The sequence below is a fragment of the Trichosurus vulpecula genome, chromosome 5, assembly GCF_011100635.1.
Source record: "Trichosurus vulpecula isolate mTriVul1 chromosome 5, mTriVul1.pri, whole genome shotgun sequence".
NCBI lineage: Eukaryota > Metazoa > Chordata > Mammalia > Diprotodontia > Phalangeridae > Trichosurus > Trichosurus vulpecula.
In genome coordinates this window covers 235939025-235965374 of record NC_050577.1, presented here as the reverse complement: position 1 = coordinate 235965374, position 26350 = coordinate 235939025, and the positions used below count along the sequence as shown (strand labels likewise).

The following is a 26350-nucleotide window of genomic DNA, read 5'->3' as shown; positions in this document are numbered from 1 at the left end:
TAGAGCTTCAACAGAGCTCGAGACATTGAAGAGGAAAGAAGGCAAGATTTAGATAATTGTCGATTCACTGCCAAGTCATGATTCTCTCTGTTAAAATTCTGAAAGTAGGTTAAAGAAAAGTCTCTGCTTACTAAAAAGCAGCCTCAGTCTCCAGAGAGCTTCATATGACCGTTACACAACGTAGCGCCATGATCACATGTCCCCGTCTCCCTGAGATGTGATCTCTCACCAGCTCCCCACATGGAGCATTTTGTTTTTGTAAGAATGTGCCAATCTCATTGGGGTTTAATTTAAGAATTTCACAGAATAGATTGTGTTTTATCATCTGTCCAAGAAGCTAAAAAAGGAAAAGGCAAAAATTTAGCTCCAGTCTGTTTCCCTGTTTACAGATTATATGCGGAAAACAAGCCGACTTGTAGGACATGTGGCCGAACGCAATGACTAAAAGCTGGATGCCGTACCTCACGGATAGCTGTACAAAACTCACTCTGCAGAACTTTTTTGAGGGACTGTAGCTTTTGGACAGGTACCTCTCCAGATTCTTGTAGTTTCTCCAATAACTCGATTGCTCTTGCAACATCTGAATGGATAAAAGAAAAGTAAAGAGAGGCCTAGAATAAATTCCTTCTGAAATGGAATTATAATACTACCCTACAATACAACACAATATAAAATCACAACACTATAAATAGAACTAATGCTTACTGAACACCTACTGTGAGCAGAGTAGTAGCTAGGGGATATGAAAAGTTTAGATAAGATTGTCTATGATTTTATAGATTTATAGAATTTGAAAGTGGCCATCTGGCCCAAACCATGCACAAAAGGAATCCCCATTATAAGATAGAGGACAAGTTGTTATCCAGTCTGTATTCAGTTATCCAGATATCCAAGAACAGGGAACCCACTACCTCTCAAGGCAAGCCATTCTACTTTGGGGTAGTTCCCATTTGTAGGAAGTTTTTTTCTTTCTTCAAACCTAAATTGACTGGGCATCTTTCACCCATTCTTCCTGGTTCTGACCTTTGGATATGAACAGAGTAAGCTCAATATCTCCTCCACATGGCAACCAGGTTAAACACACCTAATTCCTTCAACCAGTCATCACATCACATGGTCTCAAACCCCTTCGCTATCCTGGAGGCTCTCCTCTGGACAGTCCAGTTTGTCAATGTCCTTTTTAAAATGGGACATGCAGAACTGAACCCAGAACCACTGGTGTGGTCTGAGGGCAGAGTACAGAGGGGACTGCCACCATCCTATTCCTGGAAGTTCTGCTCTCTCAATACAGCTCAAGGTGGCACCAACTTTGGCAGCAGCCACATCATACTACTGACTCGTACTGAGTTTGCTGTTGGCTAACCTCCATCCCCCAGGTCTTTTTCAGGACCTTGGTTGTCTAGTCATGCCTCTCTTCCCATCTTGCACTTGCGAAGTTGATTGCTATTTTTTTTTGCATAACCGTAAGCTTACATTTGTCCCCTATTGAATTTCATAGTATTAGATTCGTCCCAGTGTTCTAGGCCATCAAGACCTTTTTGGATTCAGATTGTTGCCATCTAGAGTGTTAGTTGTCTCTCCTACCTTTGTACCATCTGCAAATTGGATGAATGTACCTTCTATGCTTTCATCCAAGTCATTAATAAAATGTTAATTCAGTAACAATCACTGACATCTACACTGCAACTTTACGCACATCACATATTTTTTTATCTTCATAACAACTGTGTGAGATAGATACCAGAGTTATTGTCACCATTTTATAGACAGGTAACTAGAAGCTGGAAGCTTAGGTTAAGACAGTCTTTGTCTTCAGTGATACTGAATGATATTTACAAAGCAATTTGAAGTTTTCACAGCATTTTACATATATTACCTCATTGAACCCTCTCAACAACCCTAAGAGGTAGGTACTATAGGGCTTATCACCATTTCACAGATGGGGAAACTGAGACTCTAAGAAGTTAAATGACTTCCCTAGGATCACAGAGCTGGTAAGTATCAGAGACAGGAGTTGAACTCAGAACTTCCTGACTCCAGATTCAGCACTATGTCCAACCTACCACCCCACTTCAAATAGCTTACAGGAAAAGTAGGAAGATAAAATTCCTACACAAATAGACAATGGACGGTATTGCTTAGATGAGTTCCAAAGTTCTATATGGCATTTAAAGGGGATGGTCAATACTAGGATGGGGATTAGGAAAGGGGATGTCAATCATGACAGTATCCTGTAAAAGAGCGCAAGTGAGTTGAACTTTAATGATGGACAAGAGTTCAAAAAATAATTCAGTAGGGAAGGTATTTCAATTCTAAACACAAGAAATAGCTTGAGCATAGTCATTTCAGAAGGAAAGTGAAGTGCTTGTTTTCAGGGACAAAATAGTCCATAGCTTTGGAAGTTTTAAATTCATAGAGGATCTTAATATATGGTAAAGTGGAAAGGATGATGCATATGGTGGAAGGCTTTGAACGCCAGGCTGAGAAATTCAAACTTTACTTGGTGTGCAATAGGGATGCTAAAGATGTCTGCCCCAAAGAAATGACATGACCAGTTTTGTGCCTATGAAAGATTATTCTGATAGATGTATTTAGGATGGATTGGAAGGCTGAGATAAAGAGATTAGAGGTAGGAATCACTGGGAGAAGCTTACTGCAATTATCCAGATGAGTAATAAAGAGGGTGTGTACTCAGGGGGCAGAAGTGAAAATGGAGAGGAAGAAGGAATTCCAGAGATGCTGTGGAAAAAGCACTGCTATTTTTACTGACTTGAAACAGCAAAGACTTTACAGAATCACTGACTCTCAGAATTGGAAGAAATGCTAATAATAATAACAATAATGGTAATAATTAACATTTATGTAGCACTTACTATGTGCCAGGCACCATGCTAAGAGATTTCCAATTATCATCTCATTTGAACCTCACAAGAGCCCTATAAGATAACTGCTGTCATTGCCCCCAGTTTACAGAGGAGGAAAATGAGGCACCAGAGGGTAAGTGACTTGCACAGGGTCACACAGCCAGTCAGTCTCTGAGGCCCCATGTGAACTCAAGTCTTCCTGACTCGAGGCCCCATGCTGTATGCACTGCACCACCTATCTAGTTCAATGCATACGTGAACAGGAATACCTTATGTCCTTGACCAGCCTCCACTTGAAGAAATTTTATGACAGAGAATCCAGTGTTAGCATGGTATAGTAGGAAAAAAAATCAAAAGAATGAGGAAAGCCTTCATGAATCAGATAACCACTGAGCTACGCTGTGAAGTATTTAATGAGTAAGGGTGAAAGGAAGACTGAGCTACAAGCAAAAGGCCTGATTTCCTAAATGTCAAGAGGCAGGCAAATGATGCAAGGCCAGACCTACAAAGAGGATGGCTGAAATGTAGAGCATGTGGAAGGAGGGAATGTGAAATAAGGGTGGAATGGTACATAGATTGGGACCAGAATAATGATTTTTAAAGAAAGGAGTAACATGGTCATATCTGTGCATTAAAACTATTTTATCAGCTGTGTGAAGAATGGATTGGAGAAAAGAGACTAGAGGCAGGAAACCAGTGAGAAAGTTGTTAAAATAGCCCAGACACGGTCCTCAGACAAGTACATAGAGTGATCACAGGTTTACAGCTGGAAGGGATATTCCAGTTTATTTTACAGATGAACATGCTAAGGTCTAGTGAGGTTATGCCCATGGTCATACAGGAAGTAAATGGCAGGAGGTGATGAGAACCTGAATTAAGATAAGAACACTCTGGGTGGAGAGGAGCAGTATGAGTGGGCAGATTCACATACACCCCAAAGAAGTCCGGCAGAAAGATCTCCTATACACCAAAAATATTCAGAGCAGCACTTTCGTGAAATAAAAGAAATGGAAACAAAGTCACTGTGAAATCAACTGGAAATGACTAAATTAACTGAGAGGGAGAGAGAGGTGATGAATAGAGAGCTGATCTTGTAGTCAGAAAGCGTGGGATTCAAATCCCCATTTTTATGGGCATTCACTCTTTCTAGTTCTTTACTGCTATAAAAAGTGCTCCTATAAATATTTGGTAGGTTTAAGTCCTTTCCTTTTCTGTTCACTTGAGGGTATAAACCTAGTAGAGGTTTTAGTTTAGCTTTAGTTCAGTTTAGTAACTTTTGTAGTATAGTTCGAAAATAGTTTTCCAGAATTATTGAATCAATTCACAGTTCTAACAAGAATACATTGGTATGTCAGTCTTCTTACAAGCTCCTCCGGTAATTGTATTTTCCATTTTTTTTCCATCATTTATTTATTTATTTATTTTTAGTTTATCACACACGGTTCTACATAATTTTTAGTTCCAGATTTTCTCCCCTCCCTCCCCCCTCCCTCCCCAAGACGGCATGGAATCTTATATAACTACCACGTATAACTTCACATTGAATTAATTTGTACACTAGTCAAGTTGTGGAGAAGAATTATGACCAATGGAATGAATCATGAGAAAGAAGAAACAGAACCAAAAAAAAAAACCCAAAAACAAAAGAGAAGCAAAAAAGGCGAGCATGTAGTGCGCCTCAATCTGTATTCAAACTTCACAGTTCTTTCTCTGGATGAAGATAGCATTCTCCATCGTGAGTCCCCTGGAATTGTCCTTGCACCTTACGTTGCTGAGAAGAGCGAAGTCTGTTAGGGTTGGTCCTCACGGAATCCATATATCTGTGGTTGTGTACGATGTTCTCCTGGCTCTACTCCGCTCACTCAGCATTATGTCGTGTAGGTTTTTCCAGGTTGCTACGAAGTCCGTATCATCCCCATTCCTTATGGCACAACAGTATTCCATCACCTTCATATACCACAGCTTGTTCAGCCATTCCCCAATTGATGGGCATCCCTTTGATTTCCAATTCTTGGCTACCACAAAAAGAGCCGCTATAAATATCCTTGTACATATGGGTCCTTTTCCCGCTTGTGTGATTTCTTTGGGATAAAGCCCTAGAAGTGGTATTGCTGGGTCAAAGGGTATGAACATTTTTATAGCCCTTTGGGCATAGTTCCAAATTGCTCTCCAAAATGGCTGGATCAGCTCACAACTCCACCAGCAATGTAACAATGTTCCAATTTCCCCACATCCTTTCCAGCATTTATCATTTTCCTGTTTTGTTATTTTAGCCAATCTGTCAGTATTTTCCATTTATACCAGGGGTGGGGAACCTATGGTCTCAAGGCCACATGTGGCCTTCTAGGTCCTCAAGTGTGGCTCTCTGATGAATCCAAACTTCACAGAACAAATCCCCTTAATAAAAGGATTTGTTCTGTAATACTTGGACTCAGTCAAAAGGCTGCACCTGGAAAGCTACGTGTGGCCTCTAGGCTGCAGGTTCCCCACCCCTGATTTATACAGTCCTTACCGAACCCTACATTTACACACCTTACGCCTTCCATACTGTAATGTAAAGCAGAACCTGAAAGTAGTTTTAATGTGCATTTCTCTTGCTATTAGTGATTCGGAGCATTTTACATATGATTGTGGATACTTCATCTTCCTTTTGAGAACTGCCTGTTTGTATCCTTTGCCCATTTACCTACGGGAGAATAGTTTTATTCTTAGAAACTTGTAACAAAATTCCCTACATGTGTTTGATATCAGTCCTTAATCAGAGAAAATTACCACAAAGGTGTTTCCCAAATCACTGTTTCTTTTCTCTTTTTTTTGTTTCGTTTTTTGGCAGGGCAATTGGCATTAAGTGACTTGCCCAAGGTCACACAGCTAGTACATGTGTCAAGGGTCTGAGGCCAAATTTGAACTCAGGTCATCCTGACTCCAGGGCTCTACTCACTGAGCCACCTCCCTGCCCCTAAAGATTTTGCAGAGTGTTTTTGTTTGTTTTTTGGAGGGGGGAAGGCAGGGCAATTGGGATTAAGTGACTTGCCCAAGGTCGCCCAGCTAGTAAGTGTGTCAAGTGTCTGAGGCTGAATTTGAACGCAGGTCCTCCTGATTCCAGGGCTAGTACTCTACTCACTGCACTGCCTGGCTGCCCCCACTCTTTCTTTTCTAATTCAAACTGCATTCATTTTGTTTGTATCAAACCTCTACAATTTTATGAAATGAAAATGGTCCATTTCACCTGTGATCCTCTATATCACTTGTTTGATTAAAATTTTTTCTTAAATCTTTTTTTTAATGAAAAGCATCTCCAATGACCTTTTATGCCTAGGTCAAGTATGTATTTGGAGTATATGGTGTCCTATGGTGTGAGTTGCTAGTTGCATCTGATTCTTGGCCAGAATGTCTTCCTGTTTTAATATTGAATCCTTACTTTAGTAGCTGGAATTCCTGAGTTTGTTGAACACTACATTATTAGGTTTTATTGCTTCTTGCCGTGTGTACATAATCTGTGCCAATGAGCAACTCTATATTTAACCAGTATCAAATAATTTTTATGATTACTACTTTGTAGTACAATTTGAGGTCTGGTACTTTTAGCCTTGTTTTTTTTATTATTTCCCTAGACATTCTTGACCTGCTGTTTCTCAGATTGCTTTTGTTACTACTTTTGCTAGTTTTCAAAGTAACCCCTTTGGCAGTTTGATTGGCATGTTACAGTCTATGAATTAATTTAGATAATAAAAATTTTATTATATCAGCTCAGCCCAACCATGAGCAATCAATATCTCTACAACTATTTGACTCAAGCTTTAGCATTCCTTGCATTTGTATTCACACAATTTCTGTGTATGACCTGGATTCCTAGATATTCAAAATACTCTGTAGTTATTTTGAATGAAATTTGTCTATCTCTTCTTGATGTTTTTTGTTGGTAATATATAGAACAGCTGCAGATTTTCATGATTTTGTTTCATATTCTGTTTAATAATGTTTATTTCAATTAATTTTAGTCTCTAAAATTATCTAAGCAAAACTGTCATATCATCTATAAAAAGCAATATTTTTATTACCTCTTTGCCTTTGTTTTTCCCCTCATTTTTCCTTGTTTCATTGCACTACCTAGCTTTTCTAGAACTCTATTAAATAGTTATGACAATAGACATCCTCGTTTCATTCCTGATCTTATTGTGAAAACCTCTAGCTTTCCTTCTTACATAAAATAAGCTCTTTGTTTCAGATTTTCTAAATTGGCTACTAAAGAAATGGTCAATTTGTTCCTATGCTTTCCAATGTTTTGTTTTGTTTTTTACATAAAATATGTTATATTTTGTCAAAAGCCTTTTCTGCATCTCTTGATATATTCATGTGATTTCTGTTGTTTTACTATCAACATATTATATTATGTTTATAGTTTCTCTATTATTAAACCTTCAGGGAATTTTCTTCCAATTAAGTGCTTTTCCTTGGTGCAATGAGGGACTGGAGGTTGAAGCTCTTGGGAAAGGTCTGTTCTCATAATACAATGCTCTTTAGTGAATTGGAATTTCCTCTGCTCCTGGTGGTTTTCTTTGGGGGAAATAAGCATCCCCATATAGGGAGGTGAGTGGAGAGCTGTTTTTCTAGGATGAGATGACCAAATGTCCCAGTTTGGCCACACAGTCTTAGTTTTCTTAATACCTGCCCCAGAGGTTATTAAGCAAAAGTAGGAAAGTCTGAAGTAATGAAAGAGACAATAGCTGAATCCCAAATTACCACTTATGTACGTATGATGAGCAATGACTTCCAATGTACATGTATCACCATTGTTTCAACTACATTTTACTTCAGTTCCATTTAACAAATATTTATTCATCACCTACTATATGCAAGGCACTGTGCTAGGTCTCTAGGAATTTTTTAAAAAAGCATTTTTTGGTCTCAAGGATCACATATTCCACCAGGACAATACAACTTGTCCATAGATAAGAAAATGGGAAGGAAGGATATACGAAGTAATTTCAAGACTACGAAAATGCCATAGCTGGGGAAATCAATAAAACTCTCACGTGTGTGGCTAGGGATTCAAGGAGGGGAGAAGAATACCTTTATTCTACTAACTGGGGACCACCCTGCAGAGGTTTGGAGGCATGGGATTTTATGTAGTATACGGTGAACAGCTAACAGTACCATTTGACATGAATGGAGAGTATAAGAAGAGGATAAGAAGAAATAAAACCAAACAGGTTGTTGGAAGCCATCTCATGGGGCAATTTAAATGCCAGGGTGCAGGATTTGTATTTTATCATACAGGCAACAGGGAAGCCGCTGAAGAATTTTATGTAGGGAAGTGATGTGGTCACTATTTGAATTTTAGATTTTTTTTGACAGGACCTATCATTGCTATAGGAAAACCCCCAAACAACCTAATTAAAACATACTTTGAAACTTATAGTGTAAGAGAGTTGCCTGGGGAACTCTGAGATGAAGTGACCTGGCCAGGGTCACACAGTTAATATTTCAGAGATGCAATTTGAACCCAGGCCTTTCTTGACTTCCTATTCTCTATCTACCATGATACACAATTTCTCTTAGGATGCTCCAAACATTTCAGTTACCCAATTGTGTTGGTTTTAATAAACATGCAAACACATGCTAAAGAGTATCCATTTTTCAACAATTCTGTACCAAATAAGTGCATAATTGCCCTAGAAAAATGGCCACCAATTTTTTTAGCTGTGTTTGTGTGCCAGAAAGTACAAAGGGCAATGACACATCATTTCCACATACCCTGGTATGAAATGGGAACTTAGACAATTTACAAGTTATTAATGAAACATGACAATCAGTGTGTCCTACTAATCTGACACCATTAATATTTTCCACTTTGATCGGCCAACTCTTGTCATGTCCTTTAAATGCAGGCTAATTGGTAAACTCTGGGGAGAGATTGTCAGCCAATTAAAATGCTCAATTTAAAAATAATTTCATAGCACATCTTATGAAGTCACTCCTTCCCCTATTTACTGTCTAATGATGAATTATGTTTTATGCATAGGATTCGGGAAGACTTTCAAGCACATAACCCAAAACGACTTGATGGTGCTTAAATTTTTTTAAAAAGAAATCACGTTTCTGTTGTGCAAGTCTAAAAAAAAAACCCTGACCTTGGATGTGATTGGTTTTGTCTAAGCCCATTGCATCTAAGAGGAAAACGTCCGCTGGGAAAGGCAAAGCTGTAGCTGCTATAATATTCTCTGAAATTGAAGTTGCCCATTTCACTTGAGAGTGATTACTTGCCCAATAAAACAAATCTTAAGGTACACAAGCTTAAGATGTGCCTTCATTATTAAATAATGACAGTCTCAGTAGTTTTTTACTGTTAGGTAGGGTTATGCTGCCAGAATAGGAAATATATTACCATCAGCTTTTCCAGGAACAATATCTAGCTTTCTTCCTTTTTGCTTTTTTTAAAAAAAAATTTAAATCAGCAGCCTAGCACTTCAGTTTCCCCAAGCAATGGGATAGGAAGAAATAAAATTGCTTTGTATACTATTCCACATTTCACAACTACTGATTTAAGCGGTAGACTATGAGTAATTTCAACTCAATTCAATTCTATAGACATTTATTAAGCCTCTTTTATACACCAGGTGCTATGCTACGTTTTGGGGGAATATAAAGATAAAAATTAAGTTGTCCCTACCCTCAACGAGCTTAAATTATCCTGAAGGACCAACATGTTCCCAGATAAGTAAATATTAAGTTGAGGGGAAGAATATCAGCACCTAAGGGAACATTCTATTTGTTGTATGTCTTCTTTGGTGCTTGCCCGCCCCCCTTTAATTTTTTGCCTTTTCTAGCTACGTCACGTTTAGGCTCAATTGTCTCTAAAAACTAGAGACAATGGAAATAGAAACAGGTATAGAATATATATGTATATATATAAAAGAATATATAACACACATATATATACAAATTGTATGTGTGTGCCTGTGCTTGTGTGTATATGTGTGTTTATATGTGTGTGTACATACACATATACATACATATACACATATATAATATAGTTGTGTCCAACTCTTCATGACCCCATTGGGGTTTTTCTTGGCAGAGATACTAGAGTGATTTATCATGTCCTTCTCCAGCTCATTTTACAGATGAGGAAACTGAGGCCAATAGGGTTAGTGACTTGCCCAGGGTCGCACACTAGTAAGTTTCTGAGAACAGATTTGACAGGAGGATGAGTCTTCCTGAGTCCAAACCCAGTGCTCTATCCACCGGATCACTTAACTGCTATATCTATCTATCTATCTAGACATAGATATCTATATTAGATATAAATATGTGTGTTCACATGTGTATATATGTGGGTGTGACTATTTATATGAATGTGCATGTATGTATTGTGGGTACATATTTCTTTGTGTATATGCACACATACATCTGTGTATATTTTATGTGTGTATACACATATGTATACACACATATATACACACATCCACACATATATCAGGAAGATAGACTCAGAAAGATAGCCATCGCTCACAAGTAACTTACATTCTAGTGGGCGGAAGACACATAAAAGGAGCCAAATATGGGTGGTGCTGCTAAAGGACAGAGGAAGGCACCTATGAGGTAACATTGGAAAAAATCATACAGCATGAAAAGATTTGAATCGGTGATGATTTTCCATCAATGGAGGGAATGATCACAGTGTTGAGAATAGGGATCTGTAGAAATGCTAAAGTATGATACCGATGGTAATCCCGCATAAGGAGAGAGGTCCATAGTGGGAGGGAGGAATGAGCCCAGGCATCTTCTCAGAGCTACAGCCTTCTTATAATAATGAAATTGACTTAGAACTTTCTGGTTTTCAGCCCCCTTGCATGTAAAGGCATCCACATGAACAGTTATGCAACTATCTTTTCAGGATCAGAATAATGAAGATGACAAAGAAGGAATCAAGTAAACAATTGCAGGAAATTCATTAAGTTCCACCTATTTTTCTGTGTTATCTAGTGGTTATGTATAATTGTAGGAGATCTAAGCCTATTCCAAAGAAGTGGTAGGACATGAGATATGAGACAGTTATCTAGAAATGACAAAGAATGTGCTCTTTAAAAGACATCACTATCAGATTACTCTTCCTTATGCAATGATCTGGTCACGTCACTCATCTGCTCAAAATCCTTCAATGGTCCCTATTGTTTATGCAGTAAAAAACTTTTTTACATGGCCTCCATAATTCTGAACTCATCTCATAGTATTCCCTTCCATCTACTTCCGTGTTCTGACCTAAATAAGCTATTCCACCTCTATTTCTTAGACATGTCCTGTGCTTTCCCACTTCTTTGTGCTTCCCGTGCCTGAAACCTCTCCCCTCCCCTTCAATTGCACCCCACCCTTCAAAGCCCAACTCACAAGGCACCTCCTTCAGTGAGCCTCCTCTGCCTGCCGCACCTAGCATTCTACTCTTCCTGTTTACCCATTTTTCATTTATTATTTGCACGTGTGTCACATCTCTCTACTAGATCATAAACTGCATGAAAACAGGGATTATTTCTTTTCTAAACTAGCTTTTTTCTTGTCACTCTGAACCCAGAATTCTGTACAAATAGATATTTAATAAGTCTAATTTGAATTGAATTTTGTCTGGCTCAAGACATCTGCTGATAGTGATCAATTAAACCCCCACCTCTAGTAATGAGCAGGGGAAGTAAATATGACTAGAAGAGAGAGGCATGGATCAATATAGACTGCACAGACAGGTAAAAACTCCTAGAAAGATCTTATTTTTCACTACCACATATAGAAAACATATTTAAGTACACTATCCCTCACCAAACTATAACATGACATTATTCTCAAGTCTCTTTGAATAATTTTAATGAACTCAGTTTTATAGTACTCTTAAGCAGCATGGAGAGAAATGCCATAGGAGCACAGTAAGTACTGGACACAATCGTTTTATAGCCAAAATGCATTTGGGACCATGTGTTGTCCAGTACCCAACTCACCAGATCAGTGTCTTTTATGTGAAGTTCATTCATGATCTTTCCTTTCGAGTAGCACCAAAACAGATTTCATGGAGCTTTGTGTTTAGAAATATAATTTCATCTTTTAATTTGAAGTTAATTTTTCTTAACTTTTCTTTAGGCTCACTCAAGTTTCTTTTGAAGTCTCATAAAAGCAGTTAAACTATTATTGTCCAACATTTAAGATGCCAGACACAGTGAATGGTTTGCTCCTTTGCCTCAGGGATTGTAATATTTCCAGTACTAACAGCACATAAATACAAACAACCAGCTCCATGTATTGCTTGGATGGCCGAAAAATAGAACAGCAGAATTGAGTTTTCATTTGTAGCTTTCATCGGGAATCCCAATTCCCTTTGCCATAGGGCTCAGGAAATTGGCAGTGGGAGACTTTATCAGTTCTGGGTTTGCAAAGACCATGGTTTTTTGTTTTTTTTTAAAATAAGAATTCTATGAATTTCACTTTCTACATTCTCAAATTCATCCCATACGTTAAAATGGATGAATGTTTGTATCTAAACTGACACTTTGATGTATTCTGCTATCATGGTACTTAATATATGTTTCCTGTTTACATTATCACTGTTATATCATGCTGTCATCCAATTTCTAAGTTACGTTAGGACGTGCTGCAGCAAAAATATGTGAGAGGTAATCTATGGCTCTGAAAGATTATTCCCATGCAAAAGCAAACCTTGGTGCTAGTGGGGTCTTTTTATGATATATTCCTTTGTTGTGATCCGATTACGCCATCATACAGTCCAAAAGATCATTTAAACTTCAAAGTTAGAAAAATAAAGTGATGATTTTTTTCTCCTCCCTATGATGAGAAGTCTTCTGATGTTGCTTATTCCGACTTTTTCTATTGATGTTTCTTTCATAAGGCATTTCCTAAGGATGGGAGAAAACTAATTATTTGGAGGATTTCTGCAGGCAAAATGATTTAATTAATGACTTGGTGGTTAGTCATTAGTGGGGGAGACCATATGAATAAATGAATAAAACCACCAACTGTATGGTATTTTATATTTCCTCTTTTAAAGGCCTGATTCAGGGCGTTTGTAGGGGGAGGTTATTGGTAAAGAGAGTTTTCTAGTTAGACATATGATGTTGAACTCTTCTTTAAAAAGCTGTTTAAAAATAAACGTTGTCAAAACGATCAAAAATCACAGATTTGTAGAAAAGTCATTCAGTCCAACCCACCCTGCAGAAGACTCCCCTCATTATAACATGCCCAACCAATGGTCTTCCAACCTTACTTCAAAGTCCTCAAATGAGAGGGAACCTACTCCTGTTTCGGTGCAGAATTCCATTTTGTATAATTCCAATTTTAGGAAGCTTTTCTTCACATTGTACCTGAATCTTTTCTTTGCACTTCTACTAATGCTCCCAATTCTGCTCTCTGAGGCCAAGCAGAATAAGTGTAATCTTTCTTCGGTGGTTTAACCTTTCAAATACTTGAAATCAGCTAAGATAGCCACCCCAGCTAGTGGTGCACTGAATAGAGTGCTGGGCCTGGCATTGGGAAGTTCCTTAACCTGTCTCAGTTTTCTCAACTATAAGTTTTTGTATGCAACTAAAAAATAAGATACACAGGCAATGGGGCGTAGAAATTTATCTTGCCCTACAAGAAAGGAAGGCAAAAGGGGATGAGAGGGGAGGGGGGTGATAGAGGGGAGGGCTGACTGGGGAACAGGGCAACCAGAATATAAGCCATCTTGGAGTGGGGGGGCGGGTAGAAATGGGGAGAAAATTTGTAATTCAAAATGTTGTGAAAATCAATGCTGAAAACCAAATACGTTAAATAAATAAATTGCATTATAAAAACTAAATATAATAATATCACTACCTCTCAGCGGTTTTGTGAAGATCAAATGAGATAATATTTGTAAAACAAATAAACAAATAAAAGCACTTAGCACAGTGCCTGGCAAATAGGCACTATAACCACTTATTCCTTCTTCCCTCTTCCCTCCCACTCCCAATGCCCCCAAGTTTTCTCTTCTCTGTGTTAACCATTCTCAATTGCTTAAGGTAGATTCCTTTTCATCCCCCCCCCCAATATCATCTTAGATATAGAGCTCAGTAGTCATCTAATCCAACTCCTTCATTTTACAGATAAAGAGACTGAGGCCCAAGAGGTTAAATGATTTGCCCAAGGTCACACAGGTAGTAAATGTCTATGTGCCAAGGTGAGATATGAACCCAGGTGACTGTTCTTGCCATGATTTGCTTAATTGGGCCTCGTACAAAGATCTATCCAAATTCATTTTCCCCTCCACAAGTTTACTCTAGTTTATGACATAATGCTACTTATAATCTTCCACCATTATCCTCCATAAGCTTTCTCAAAAAAGTTTACATTCTAAAATAACATTATTCTCAGTTGCCATCTTTCTTCACTGGCCAAAAAGATCAGTGGTTTCTGCCTTGGGTTGTTCCTGGGTTCTTTTGACCTCTTTAATGTGCCAACTGATTTATATTGCCTAAATTTTGGTAAGAAATAGTGGTAAACCATATCAATATCTGTTGCATTATCTATTTCCAATTTTTCAGTGTTAATAGTTTTTAAAAATAAATCAGATTGGAGTTGTTAGCTGCATCTTTTTTCTTATTTTTCTTTATAATCTTATGCTTTCATTTTTGTACTAAAAAGTGAGTGGTCTAAACATATATACAAATAGCTGAATCGGACGTCAGTAATACATTTTTCTGGTCTCTAAGAATATCATCAATTTCATTTTTTGTAATTATGTAATTTGAGACTCACCACATCTATTGCCCTCCAAATCACTTCTTGCAGAAGTACCCATTGTATGTATGTGTGAATCTTCTATGTAGCATACCAGCATTTAGTATCTTTTTTCCCTTTATCATATTTCCCAACTATCCCCGTTAGCTACCTCTGCAACAAGTCAAATAATTACATAGTGTTGTTTTTACCTAGGACAGTCAAATCCCATGTTCTCTGTATTATGTTCCCTATCCATCCAACTGTATCTATATCTGATAGTATGGCAATTATCTTCATGGCAGTCTTTTGGCTTTTGCTCACTCTGAGCACTGAAGATAAGATGACCAAGCAGCTCATGAAATGACCTCTTTTGTCATCTTTAGATATGTGAAAACCCAACTCTTTCAACTCCTTTGTTTCCCTCTCCAAGGAGAACACTGAGGTATCCTTTCCTTCCATTTAAAAGAAGTTTCTTATATCTCCAGTTTTATTTATAGTGATGACGTCAAGATTGATTTGATTTCATTTCTCCAGTAACAGTGAAAACTGTGGTATGTAGCGGACAGAGCACTCTCTTTTAGAGTACTGACAGTTAATGTTTATGGACCATCTGAAAACCTGGTGATTCTTATTGACCTCTGCTCCTTTTTTCCATTCCTCTGTCACTCTTGTTGCAAAAGCAGAAGATAGAGACAAAGGACCAAGTGCCAATTTGTACAGTTCTTTGTTTCACAGATTGCCATGGGCAAGGAATTATTCACCTAGAAGCTTGGCTACCCATGGATGATTCTCTCTCTACCTAGCTGGGCTGGTCATTGAAAAACATAAACAACTTGTTCTGGAATGATAGTCAAAGCCTTTACAACACAGCTGAACCTTAAAATGAATTTATGCAGTGCTGCCATAGTCTTTGAAAACCACAGGTCACCTCAATGCCGTCATAGGGCATCTGAGTAGAGCTTTTTGTGGAGGGACTCCTGTGTAGACCCAAACTGTTTCAGAAATCCAAAGCCATGGATTACCATTTAAATAACTGAATCACAAGTAACTAATAGGGACAGGGGTTTCATGTAATTTTCTCTCTTCTCAGAGAATGAAATCTTTATTAAATATTGAAGTCATAGGAGCATAGATTTTTTAAAATTTCACAAATACTATTCTCATTCATTTTAGCTGGACAGACACTTGTAATGCAGAAGGGCTGATGTTTTATAGCCAATTTAACAAAAAAAATACTTAGGATTTTAGATTTAGAGATGGAGATAGAATTTAGATGAATTAGAAATCATCTCATCTAACCCTTTCATTTTACTGATGAAGAAACTGAGGCTCAAAGATATTTACTGAATCAGGTAAGGTCACACAGCTAGTAAGTAACTAAGGGGAGATCGGAACCCAGGTTTTATAACTCTAAATCCAGCACCGTGCCCCTTATCACTTCTCTCTTTTTTAAATTCTACTTTTAAGAGGGAGTTAATGGAAAGAACTTGAGTCTGAAAGGCAAGAACATTAGGTTCCAATCTCACCCACACTTCTAACTCTCTGTGTGACCTTGCCCAATTCATCTGCTATTTCTAAGGTCTCTTCTCACTGTGAATATCCTGTGACCTTATAATAATATTTAGTTAGGTTTACATTAGGCTTCCTTGGAGTCATGGGGTTGTAAATGAAAGAAGAAAGAAGGAGCTCTGGATCTGGAGCATGCAACAGCTACAGTCCAGAAATGACTAATGGATTCTTTCTTGCTTTGGGTGAGGGAAAGGGGTTTAAGAGCAGACATCATTAGGTCCTAGTAATTGGGGGAGGGGAGGAGGACAGATAAGACTAAGGTGGGAGAAAAGAACAAAAGCAAAGAGTCAAATGACGCACATCACTTTGTATAGTGCCAGCAGATTTGTCTTCAAAGAGGAGTTGTTGATGTATTACGATTGTACCTTTCCCCTCCTCCTCAGTTCCTTGGCTTCCTTCAATACTCAGCCAAAAGCTCACCTTATATTGGAGGATTTTCCCAGTTCCCTTAAACTGCTAGAGGCTTCCAGATTGCCCTCCTTGGATCCTCTATATGTCTTGGGTGTGCCTAGCTATTTGTAGGTTGTCTCCCCCATCAGAAAGTGAGCACCTTTGTATGTGTTTGCCTTTTTCTGTATCCATAGTGCTTAGCACAGTGTCAGAGCACACAGTAAGCATTTGATAATTGCTTGTTGACTGATTATTGATTGACTGCTTAAGACCTATTCTAACAGTTCCCTGATGGACCAGGTTCCCAGGTTCTCAAAGACTTAGATATCATAGATGTTAAGACTCTGCAATGTATAAAACACTGAACTAAAAGCCCCAAGTGAATATTTACTTGTTTGCTGTACGTATACCATGCTTTAGAGTCTGGATATTGGCACTGGAAAATAAAGAGTTAAGTCAGATATTCAGCCCCAAACAACCTTTAGCATCTTTCTTAACTGTTTTGCTGTTCAGTCCCTTTTAGGGACATGGATCATGACCAGCTCATGGCCATCTGGGCAGAAGGATGAGCCTCTAATCTCTGGAAATCTCTAGTCAAAAGCCAGAAGAACAAGCCCCTGATGCCTATGAGAGCAGACCCCAAGTCATCCATGCTCAAGTAAAAGTCTTTTTCCATTTTTTCTTCCTCTTCTGTCCTCTCAATTGACTGCAATGACCAAGATCCCAAGAAGTAACATTTCTAGCTTCCCCATCAATCATTGCTCTAGAAATCCTGGAGATGAAGAGTTATATCAGACATGAGACATTTTCTATACAAAAGGAGAAAGTTGGGAAGCTATCTCTGGAGATGCTATCTCCACCCATCTCCCCCTGCCCCTCACCTACACGCACGCACACATACATACACACACACATATACACACGCACATGCACACATGCAAACATGTGCATGTGCTTGTGCACAGTGTTGTTGATCTGACACAGACATAAAAATTTGCAATATCCCTTTCATCAATTCCCTTGAGGTTGCTGGGTTTAGATCTTAGCTCAGCCTCTTGCTGGCTGAGTTTGGACAAGTCACAAACTCTGTGCCTCAGTTTCCTCACGTATACGATAGGGAAGAGGCAGACTCATACTCCAAGGCAAGGTCCCTTCTAACTCTAAACAGATGATCCTATGATCTTAAGGCTATAAAGATGAGCTTTTGTTTAGGTTCCCTCTCTTTTCCCCCTTTCCTATGGTATAAGCTGATTTGCCATAAACATCACTCATTTGGAGAAGCATCTGCTGCCAATGTAAAAATTAAAATGTGGAGAACTCTAGCATTTCTCCTCATTTTAAGGGTAAAAAAAATCACATGAACTCCAAAAAATAACACCAATTCTAAAGGTATACAACTTAGTAAGATGAGCCGTTAAAACATGACATTTGCCAACTGTTTCAGCATAATTTATATAATTTTTTCATTTATTTCAATGTTTTAAATGACTTCCCTTGAAATCAAGCAATGGATTCCCCACCTGGAGACTGGAGAATTATAGTAAGGTAGTCACAAATCCATATCTGCCCCAAAGGCTATCATCTTGACATTAGACATTTTCTCATATAAAATATAGCTACTATCATGTACACATCCAAGAAATTTTTTTTTTACCATTAAAAAGAGGGTCCTCACAGTTGAGAAAGTTGGGAGCCAATAGAATAAACAAAGAGCAGCTAGGTGGCACAGTGGCTAGCATTGCAGGTATGGAGCCAGGAAGACTCATCTTCCTGAGTTCAAATCTGACCTCAGACACTTACTAGCTGTCACCCTGGGCAAGTCACATAACCCTGTTTGCCTCAGTTTCCTCATCTGTAAAATGAATTGGAGAAGGAAATGGCGAGCCATTCCAGTATCTTTGCCAAGAAAACTCCAAATGAGATCACAGTCAGACACAACTGAAACAAATGAAAAAACAACAAAAATAAAGAAACCTTATTCTCTGCAGCTTCATTAGTGGAGCTCACACAATACTCATCTTTAAAGTAGGGAATGATCAACTGTAGTGAGTGATTAGATGGTCTTAGACAAAAGAGTTCGGGGGGGGAGGGGTTATTGTTTGCAGTGAGACAAATATTATCATCTCCATTTTACAGATAGTAAAACCGAGGTTCAGAGAGTTTAAGTTGCTTGCCAAATTCACACACCTAATAAATGAGCAGAACTGGCAATTGAACCTTCCACTATATCACAGTTCCTCTTTGAGAAGATTAGAACAAGATAATGAATTTACTAGCAGGATGCTGGCCTTGAAATGCTAGCCACTGTAGGACCTTATACAGGAGTGACATTATGCAAGGGATGCTTTAGGAAGATTAATCTAGCATGGTCTTGCAAGATGAATTAGAGGCAGGGAGACTGGAGACAAGCAGGTTATTTAGGAGGATATTAAAGTGAAATGAGGAGGGCCTGGAGGAGAGTGACGACAGTTGAAATGGAAAGGAAGCCCTTCCTTTGGGGGTTCATCCAGAGAAAGGCATTTTAATGATAATCCATAGCAATACAACTAAAGCCTTTGATAATGTGTATTGATGTTTTATTTTTACATCAACTTCATTTCTAGATTTATGCCTTGCCCCTGTGCCCAGGGAGCCATACCTTATAACAAAGAATGAAAAAAGAAAGGGAAAGGGGGAAAAAAGCACCACCAAAATAGGCCAATGTGCCCACTGAGTCTAAGAGAATAAGCAATCAGTATGAAACAGCCAGAGAGTCCTTCATCATCTGAGAGACGGAAAGAGAGAGAGCAGGGAGAGGTGGATGAGGGGTTGGAGAGACAGAAGGGGGTTAGGGTGAGAAAGAGAAGGAAGGAGAGAGAGAGGGAGGGAGAAAGAGAGAGAGAGAGAGAGAGACAGAGAGAGAGAGAGAGAGAGAGAGAGAGAGAGAGAGAGACAGACAGAGCAGAGAGAGGAGAGAGAGAGAGACAGAGAGAGACACCAAGCATTTTCTCATGTTTGCTTCCCTTTAATTATTATATAATTATACAACTTCGCTTTCTGGGCAGGGGGGGGCTTGTGTGTTTTTTTGTTCCTTCCTGTTGACTTTGTTATGATGTAGGACAGGCACAATTCAATAAAATCTTCCATCAATGAATACTTTAGGTCTGAGACTTAGGCTTATGAGATTTGTTGGATCAGGAAAGGAGAGTGCTGAAGTCCTGCACATCCCAAATGAAGCCCCTTATTCAGATTGACTATTTTGATTTTGGAGACACCTTAATGTTTTTCTTTTAATATTTCTTGAAGCCCCAGCCTCTTCTTCCTCCAAAGATACTATATTATGTAACTTTTCTTTAAAGCAAATTAATTTTGTTTAGAGAACTTTTTCAAATTTTTTGCATTTGCTCGCTTAAAGAAGTAGCAATCTTATGTCTCTCCTATCCATTGCTGGGAAACACGGCATCCCATCCTTTCAATATACAAAATTTGGAACTACTCAAATACCTTTAATTATGGATTTATGAAGTAAGCAAATTCTCTGATAGCTCATTTTGTTCTTCTTCAAACCATCTGACTCCTGAGTTTTTGGACTTGAATTGACACTAAGTTTCCCCAAGATTTTTAGTATTATTTCCTGTTCTACGCAATCCAAGAGGCCTTGAGAGCTAGAAAGCAAGGGCATTCTGTTTAAGTGCTCTCATTTTCCAAAAGAGGTGAACAGATTCTGGTACAGGGGCCTGTTCAAGAAGGCTCCACAGGGGATTCGTGCAGGAGCCTGGACCAGAATCCATGTCCCTAAAATGGCAGTCAATCCTTTTTGTTTTTTAACTGGATTTAATTGGTTCTGGGTAATCCTGTTGAGAAAACTATCTTTATCAATTCATATTGGGCAACTACTCTCCACTGTATATGTTAAGAATGCTGCCTAGGACAACTAGTTAGTTATATAATAAACTAATAAATTGTGTATGACCAATTATAGCTTGGTGCTGATGGTAATAGTCAAACCGAGCATATTGGGTTTAGAATAATTTCATTGGAGCCTCTAATGGTAACTTCAACACTGCCACAAACATGTGCATTATTACTTGTTCTAACAAAATTAAAGAGCAAAGAATGTAGGAAAATTGTAAGGTAAATTGTAAAGACCTGAGTTCACTTCCAGCTTCAGGCACTTATTAGCTACGTAACAGCAGGCAAATCAGCTAACTTCTGTCGCTTCAGTTTCCTTAACAGTAAAATAGGGATAAAATAGCACCTACTTCACACAGTTGTTGTAAAGATCAAATGAGATAATATTTGAAAAAAAAAGTACTTAGCACAGTGCCTGGCACACAATAGGCTCTATATAATGCTTATTTATTCCTTTTCCCCTACCCTTCCTATAAGATATCTGGTGATGGGGATTTAGGGAATGGGGAGGGGGAAGCTTTCCCAGTGCCTGACTACATAGATGACTGCTTATCCTATTTGCAATAGGGTACATCTCCTTATATTTCAGTTACTAGGTATTATGACAAACCTTGCTGTCTATTATATACTATGTGGAATTTTTTTCAATTATCAAGCATTTTTTTTCTGTCTTCCACTACCCTCTACTCTGGGGAAAAAACAGAAATTAAACAAATCCCATAGCAAATACGTATAGTCATGCAAAATAAATGCTCATATTGCTGTTGAAAAATGTCTCATTCGACAGATTAGTCCAACACCTCTTTGTCCTGAGGAGCAGCATCCTTCATCATATGCCCTGTAGAATCGTGGTCAATCATTGCATTGATCAGAATTCTTAAGTCTTTCAGAATGGTTTATGTTTACAATATCGATATCATAGTATAAATTGTTCTTCTTGGTTCTGCTCACCTCACTCTGCATCAGTTCATGCAAGTCTTCTCAGGTTTCTCTGAATCAATCTGAGTAGGAACTTCTTGATTAAAATCTAGACCAGGGGTGGAAAACCTGCAGCCCACATGTGGCCTTCTGGGTACTTGGGTGCAGTCTTTTGACTGAGTCCAAGTTTTACAGAACAAATCCTTTTATTAAGGGGATTTGTTCTGAGAAGTTTGGATCCAGTCAAAGGGCTGCACATGAGGACCTAGAAGGCCACATGTGGCCTTGAGGCTGTAGGTTCCCCTCCCGGGCATCTAGACAATAATAGCCATGATGGAAATAGAAAATTGATTTAAGGGCTGCAGCTTGCTATAGTAGACAAGGAGAGGTGGGAGAGCAGAACAGCTAAGACTTAGAATCAAGAAGAATGCTTGAGTCCAAATTCTGCCTCTAATGCCAGCTATATCACACTGGACAGGTCAGTTAAACTCTCTGAGTCTCTGGTAACTCTCTAAGACTTCTAAGAAATAAAAAGGTTTCCCTCTACACTGGTGGAGTAAATTGTTGCACAAACAAGATCAGATGTCTTTGATTTATTGATCACGTAATGTTGGAGATGCACTGATGCACTGTGGTGTACTGGGAAAAGTGGTAGGCAGTCAGAACAGGCCTGGGTTCCATCCTGCCTGTAATGCTACTGCATAACCCTGAGCAAGTCACTTGAAATCTCTGCCCTGCAAGTTTCCTCCTATGTCAAATGAAAATTATAATTATTTTACAGGATTGTTCAAGGAACACATAAAACAATACATAAAGTCTTCTATAAATGTCAGCTATATTGCTAATGGTAAAATTACATACTCCTATGAACAGATTACTAGTGCTACTAATAATTACATATTGCTTTTACATAAAATATGATTTAATGTGAGATGAAATGGCCACCTTCAGTACAAGACTTGGGAGTCAAAGAGAGGCCTGTTTTCCAGGCCTTCCTCTGACACATGCTCTCACCCTAGGCAAGTCTGAACTTTAGTTTCCTCATCTGCAAAATGGAGGTAATACTTCATAGATTTGTCATAAGGACTGAATGAGACAAGATACTATCCCCACGCAAACACCAGCTAATATAATTCTTACATGAATTATAACTTAAGGTGAGGTAAAAAAGACACTTTAAATATGATTTACAGTAGCTTAAGAAAGCCACTTATATTTAACTATAATGTAGGTGGGTTGAAAAGCCACTTGAAATACAAAAAGAAAAAAATGGAATGACTGTATTTCCCATTACATGAAGAACCTCAAATTCAACCTCAAATTCCACATGATCTGTAGGAGCAAGTCCTTAAAATGACATTGTACCTTGGCTGGTTTATGAGTCATTAAGAGCCTAATTGGCTCATAATAAACAGCCAAATGCAATGAACTTGGAATGGCTTGTTCAACAAGTCCTGAATTTATAGTAAATAGCTCATTTCAGTTCTATTTTAGGAGTGATTAAATAAAATGAACCTAACTTTGAGTTACGTTTGTGGACAGCACACACTGGCTTTACTAAAGTGCTTAAAACTGTGTGCCATTCATGAGACTTTCAGGCAGGATAAATGATGACCAGAGGCAGCTGAGGATTATGGAAAGCAAGCTGAATTTGGAGTCATGGGGCCTTGCTTCACAATCAAGCCCCTGGAGTACCTATCCCAGCCTGGGTCACTTGATGCCCTAATGACCTTGAGAAAATTCATCTTCCTGTGCCTCAGTTTCCCCAAAATGAGGAGGTAGAACTGGATGACCTCTAAGGCCTCTTTTTCAGCTCTAAATGTGTGATTTTATAATCTGCATTAGGTAAGGCTGTTGGAGAGGTCCGTTTCAACTTGTCTCACGATGCAAATTCCCTTGCCATCACTGCCTTCATTGTTTTGTCTAGTCTTTTAATTCTACTTACACAAAATACCTTAATGCAGTATTTTATTCACATCTTATTAATGTTTTAAGTACCTTCACTCTCTTTCTCAATCTGCCCAGAGCATGCTCTGACAGATAAGGAAATGATTAGTATGCATCTCTTTGGGATCCCTCCTCTCCAGGGTCTGAATGGTAACGCACAGCAATGCATAAATGGAGGGAAAGGATGAGTTTGGTGGTTGAGAGCAGACAAAAAAACCTTTCTTCCACATTTCCTTATCTGACATTTCAATCCTCCAACGCCATTTCACAGGCTGCCGAAGTTTGAAAGCAGTGCCTGGGTACAAAAGGCCATTGTTTACCTGGGAGTCATTGTTTTCTTGAAAGTCATTTATTTCCCAGGGAGGCAGGAACAAAGAGAGGGCCTGAGTGGACCAATAACCATTCCCTTCTAGGAAGGTTTTCAGATGAATGAGATCGGAAATAAATATGGTTGTCCTTACAGGAACATTCAAGATGATGTCTACCGAAATCTTACCAAAAATGGAGCCTTAAAAAAAATCTAAGTGGCAGCCATCGTAGTCACTCAACACTAACTATTTATGAAATCTGATCTAATGCAGTTACACAAGCAATTACCCAGTGGCTTCTATGTGTGATTGGTGCTGAAGTACAAAGATAAAATGGGAAAAAGTCTTCCCCTCAAGGAGCTTACAGTCTACCATGGAAAACAACATGTAAACAGATAATCATATAGTACTGTGGAAAGAACATGGGTTCTGGCATCGAAGGACCTGGGTTCAAATCTTGCATCTGAAGCTTACTTATCTCTGTGACCTTGGGCAAAGCAAAGAAACTCCCTGGGACTTAGTTTCCCCCAGCCAGAGTTTAGCTAGAACTATTATGGGCAAAGGGACAGTTCTCTATACACTGCACCACCTCACTGCCTGAAGAGATAGAGACAGAGACATAAACTCTTGCTCTAATTTCTTTTTACGCTCCAATTTGATGATGTTATGATCTAAACTTTATATCTCGCATAAGGATCTTTCCTGCATCAATATTAGTCATTTGCCTTCAAGGATCTTACAGTCTAATGATGAAAACATCAGGTGCATAAACTATGCGCCCTAAATACATAAATGGGCAGCTAGGTGATGCAGTGGATGGAGTACTGGATTCAGGATCAGGAAGACTTATCTTTGTAAGTCCAAATCTGGTCCCAGACACTCACTAGCTGTGTGACACTAGACAAGTCACTACACCCTGTTTGTCTCAGTTCCTCATCTATAAGAGATTGGCAAATCACTTCAGTTACGTTGCCAAGAAAATCACAAAGGGGGTCATGGAGAGTCGGACCCAACTGAAACAACTCACTCCACCATGGGCAAAACAAAATATGTCTGGAGAGGGGGGAAAAAGAGATTTTTAAAAATCCTCAGCATAGTTTTGAAAAGTGATTTTGTAATTCACAGACTCATAGTATTTAAAAGTCAAAATCCACCTTAGAAATATTCTTAAAGATATAGGAATAGTTTATTTACTTTAACTATTTATATAGCATATATAGATAAACTATTTATATAAAATAGTTCATTTATAAGACCTTTAAGGGATCAGTTAAGGAAAGAACCATAGCTCTGGAGTCAAGGGATCTGGGTTCACATCCTTCTAATGCTGGCTACCTGTTTGTCCTCAGCCAAGTCATGAACCTTCAGAGAGCTCATCTTCCTCATCTAACAAAGGCAACAGATTCAATAGGCTGAATCTAGTCCTAGAGAGTCCTTAGGGTCCAGAAAGTATTTTCCTCATTACATTCCTATGAGAAAATAAGTCAAAAATATTGCCATCATACCCATTTTACAGCTGTCTGAAAGGTTTAGTGACTTGTCCAGGCTCCCCCGGTGAATATCGGTACTGGTGTTTGAACTCAACTCTCTCCTGATTGCAGGTCCTCTTGTCTTCCCACTAAACCATGTTACCACTCTCTAAACTATCCCCTTTCCCAACACCAGAATCCTTTCTATGATTTCAGTATAGTTACTGAAGTAGTTACTTTTATTTTAAATAAGTTACTTGTATTTTAAGCAATTTCATAATAATTGTATTTTTTTAATCATCCTAGCTTTTAAGATAAAAAAGTCAGATGTTTTAAGGGGCTACAAATGTTTTTTATAATACTTTGCTTCAAACAAATATATTGGCTAATGTTTACTGAATAGAAGTAATACCCAATTAGTATACAATTTTGGATGGGGGATGACTCTTGTTTTTAATTGCAATTAAAATGTCTCACATAAGAAACCACAAGTGAGTGGGTAAGCAGAGTACTACACAGGTGTACAATTCGCAGGCTAAGAAAACAGTAGGAAGGTGACCAGCTGGGGCTAGCTGGCTGACTTGCTTTTCCAAGGATCCGACCTTCTGCTACACATTTCTTTCTCAAACTCTATATTTTGACCTTGAAAGAAACAGGAACATTTTGGCTACATTTACTCTCCCATGAATAAGTCTGAATGGGCTTAATATGAGTGCAAAAGATATTAATGTGAAAAGGAAATATTATATTCCATTTAATTGGTTCTCAATTCAGTGTTTAGGTTTAATTTAGGTCAATTTTCTTGTTACAATGCTTACCCACCTTTTTCATTCAGAGGCTTTTGTAAATTTCCTAAGAGTTTTATGGGTACCTATGCTTGAAGGAGCAGGCGTGCCAACTCTAAAAGTTTATGGGTATAGGGAAGTTTTTGTTTTACATTAACTGGGATTTTATTGGTTTATGGCACTCCAAATGAGGAAACGACCTCAACAATGAATGATTCAACAAGCATTTGTTAATACAAAGAATGAAAAAAATACCTGCTGTCAAGCTTACATTTGAATGGAAGAGGTAACTATGTGTATACATATGTGTGTGTGTATATACGAAAAGGGAGAGAGAGAACGAGAGAGAGAGAGAGAGAGAGAGAGAGAGAGAGAGAGAGAGAGAGAGAGAAGAGTTGTATATATTGATGTGTGTATAATTTATGCATGAAACTATCCCTTCCACATTGTGGGAGTTAGAGACACAGCGC

At 38.4% G+C, this 26350-nt stretch overlaps 1 protein-coding gene across 1 annotated transcript in view; it reads right to left on the bottom strand.

The window, feature by feature from the left end:
• LIN7A (lin-7 homolog A, crumbs cell polarity complex component) overlaps nucleotides 1-26350 on the bottom strand; it is a 205790-nt gene that overhangs the window by 158464 nt on the left and 20976 nt on the right. Inside the window, exon 3 of the mRNA XM_036760719.1 lies at nucleotides 462-580. Coding sequence (XP_036616614.1) covers nucleotides 462-580 — 119 coding nt within the window. The remainder of the gene's footprint in view (nucleotides 1-461; nucleotides 581-26350) is intronic.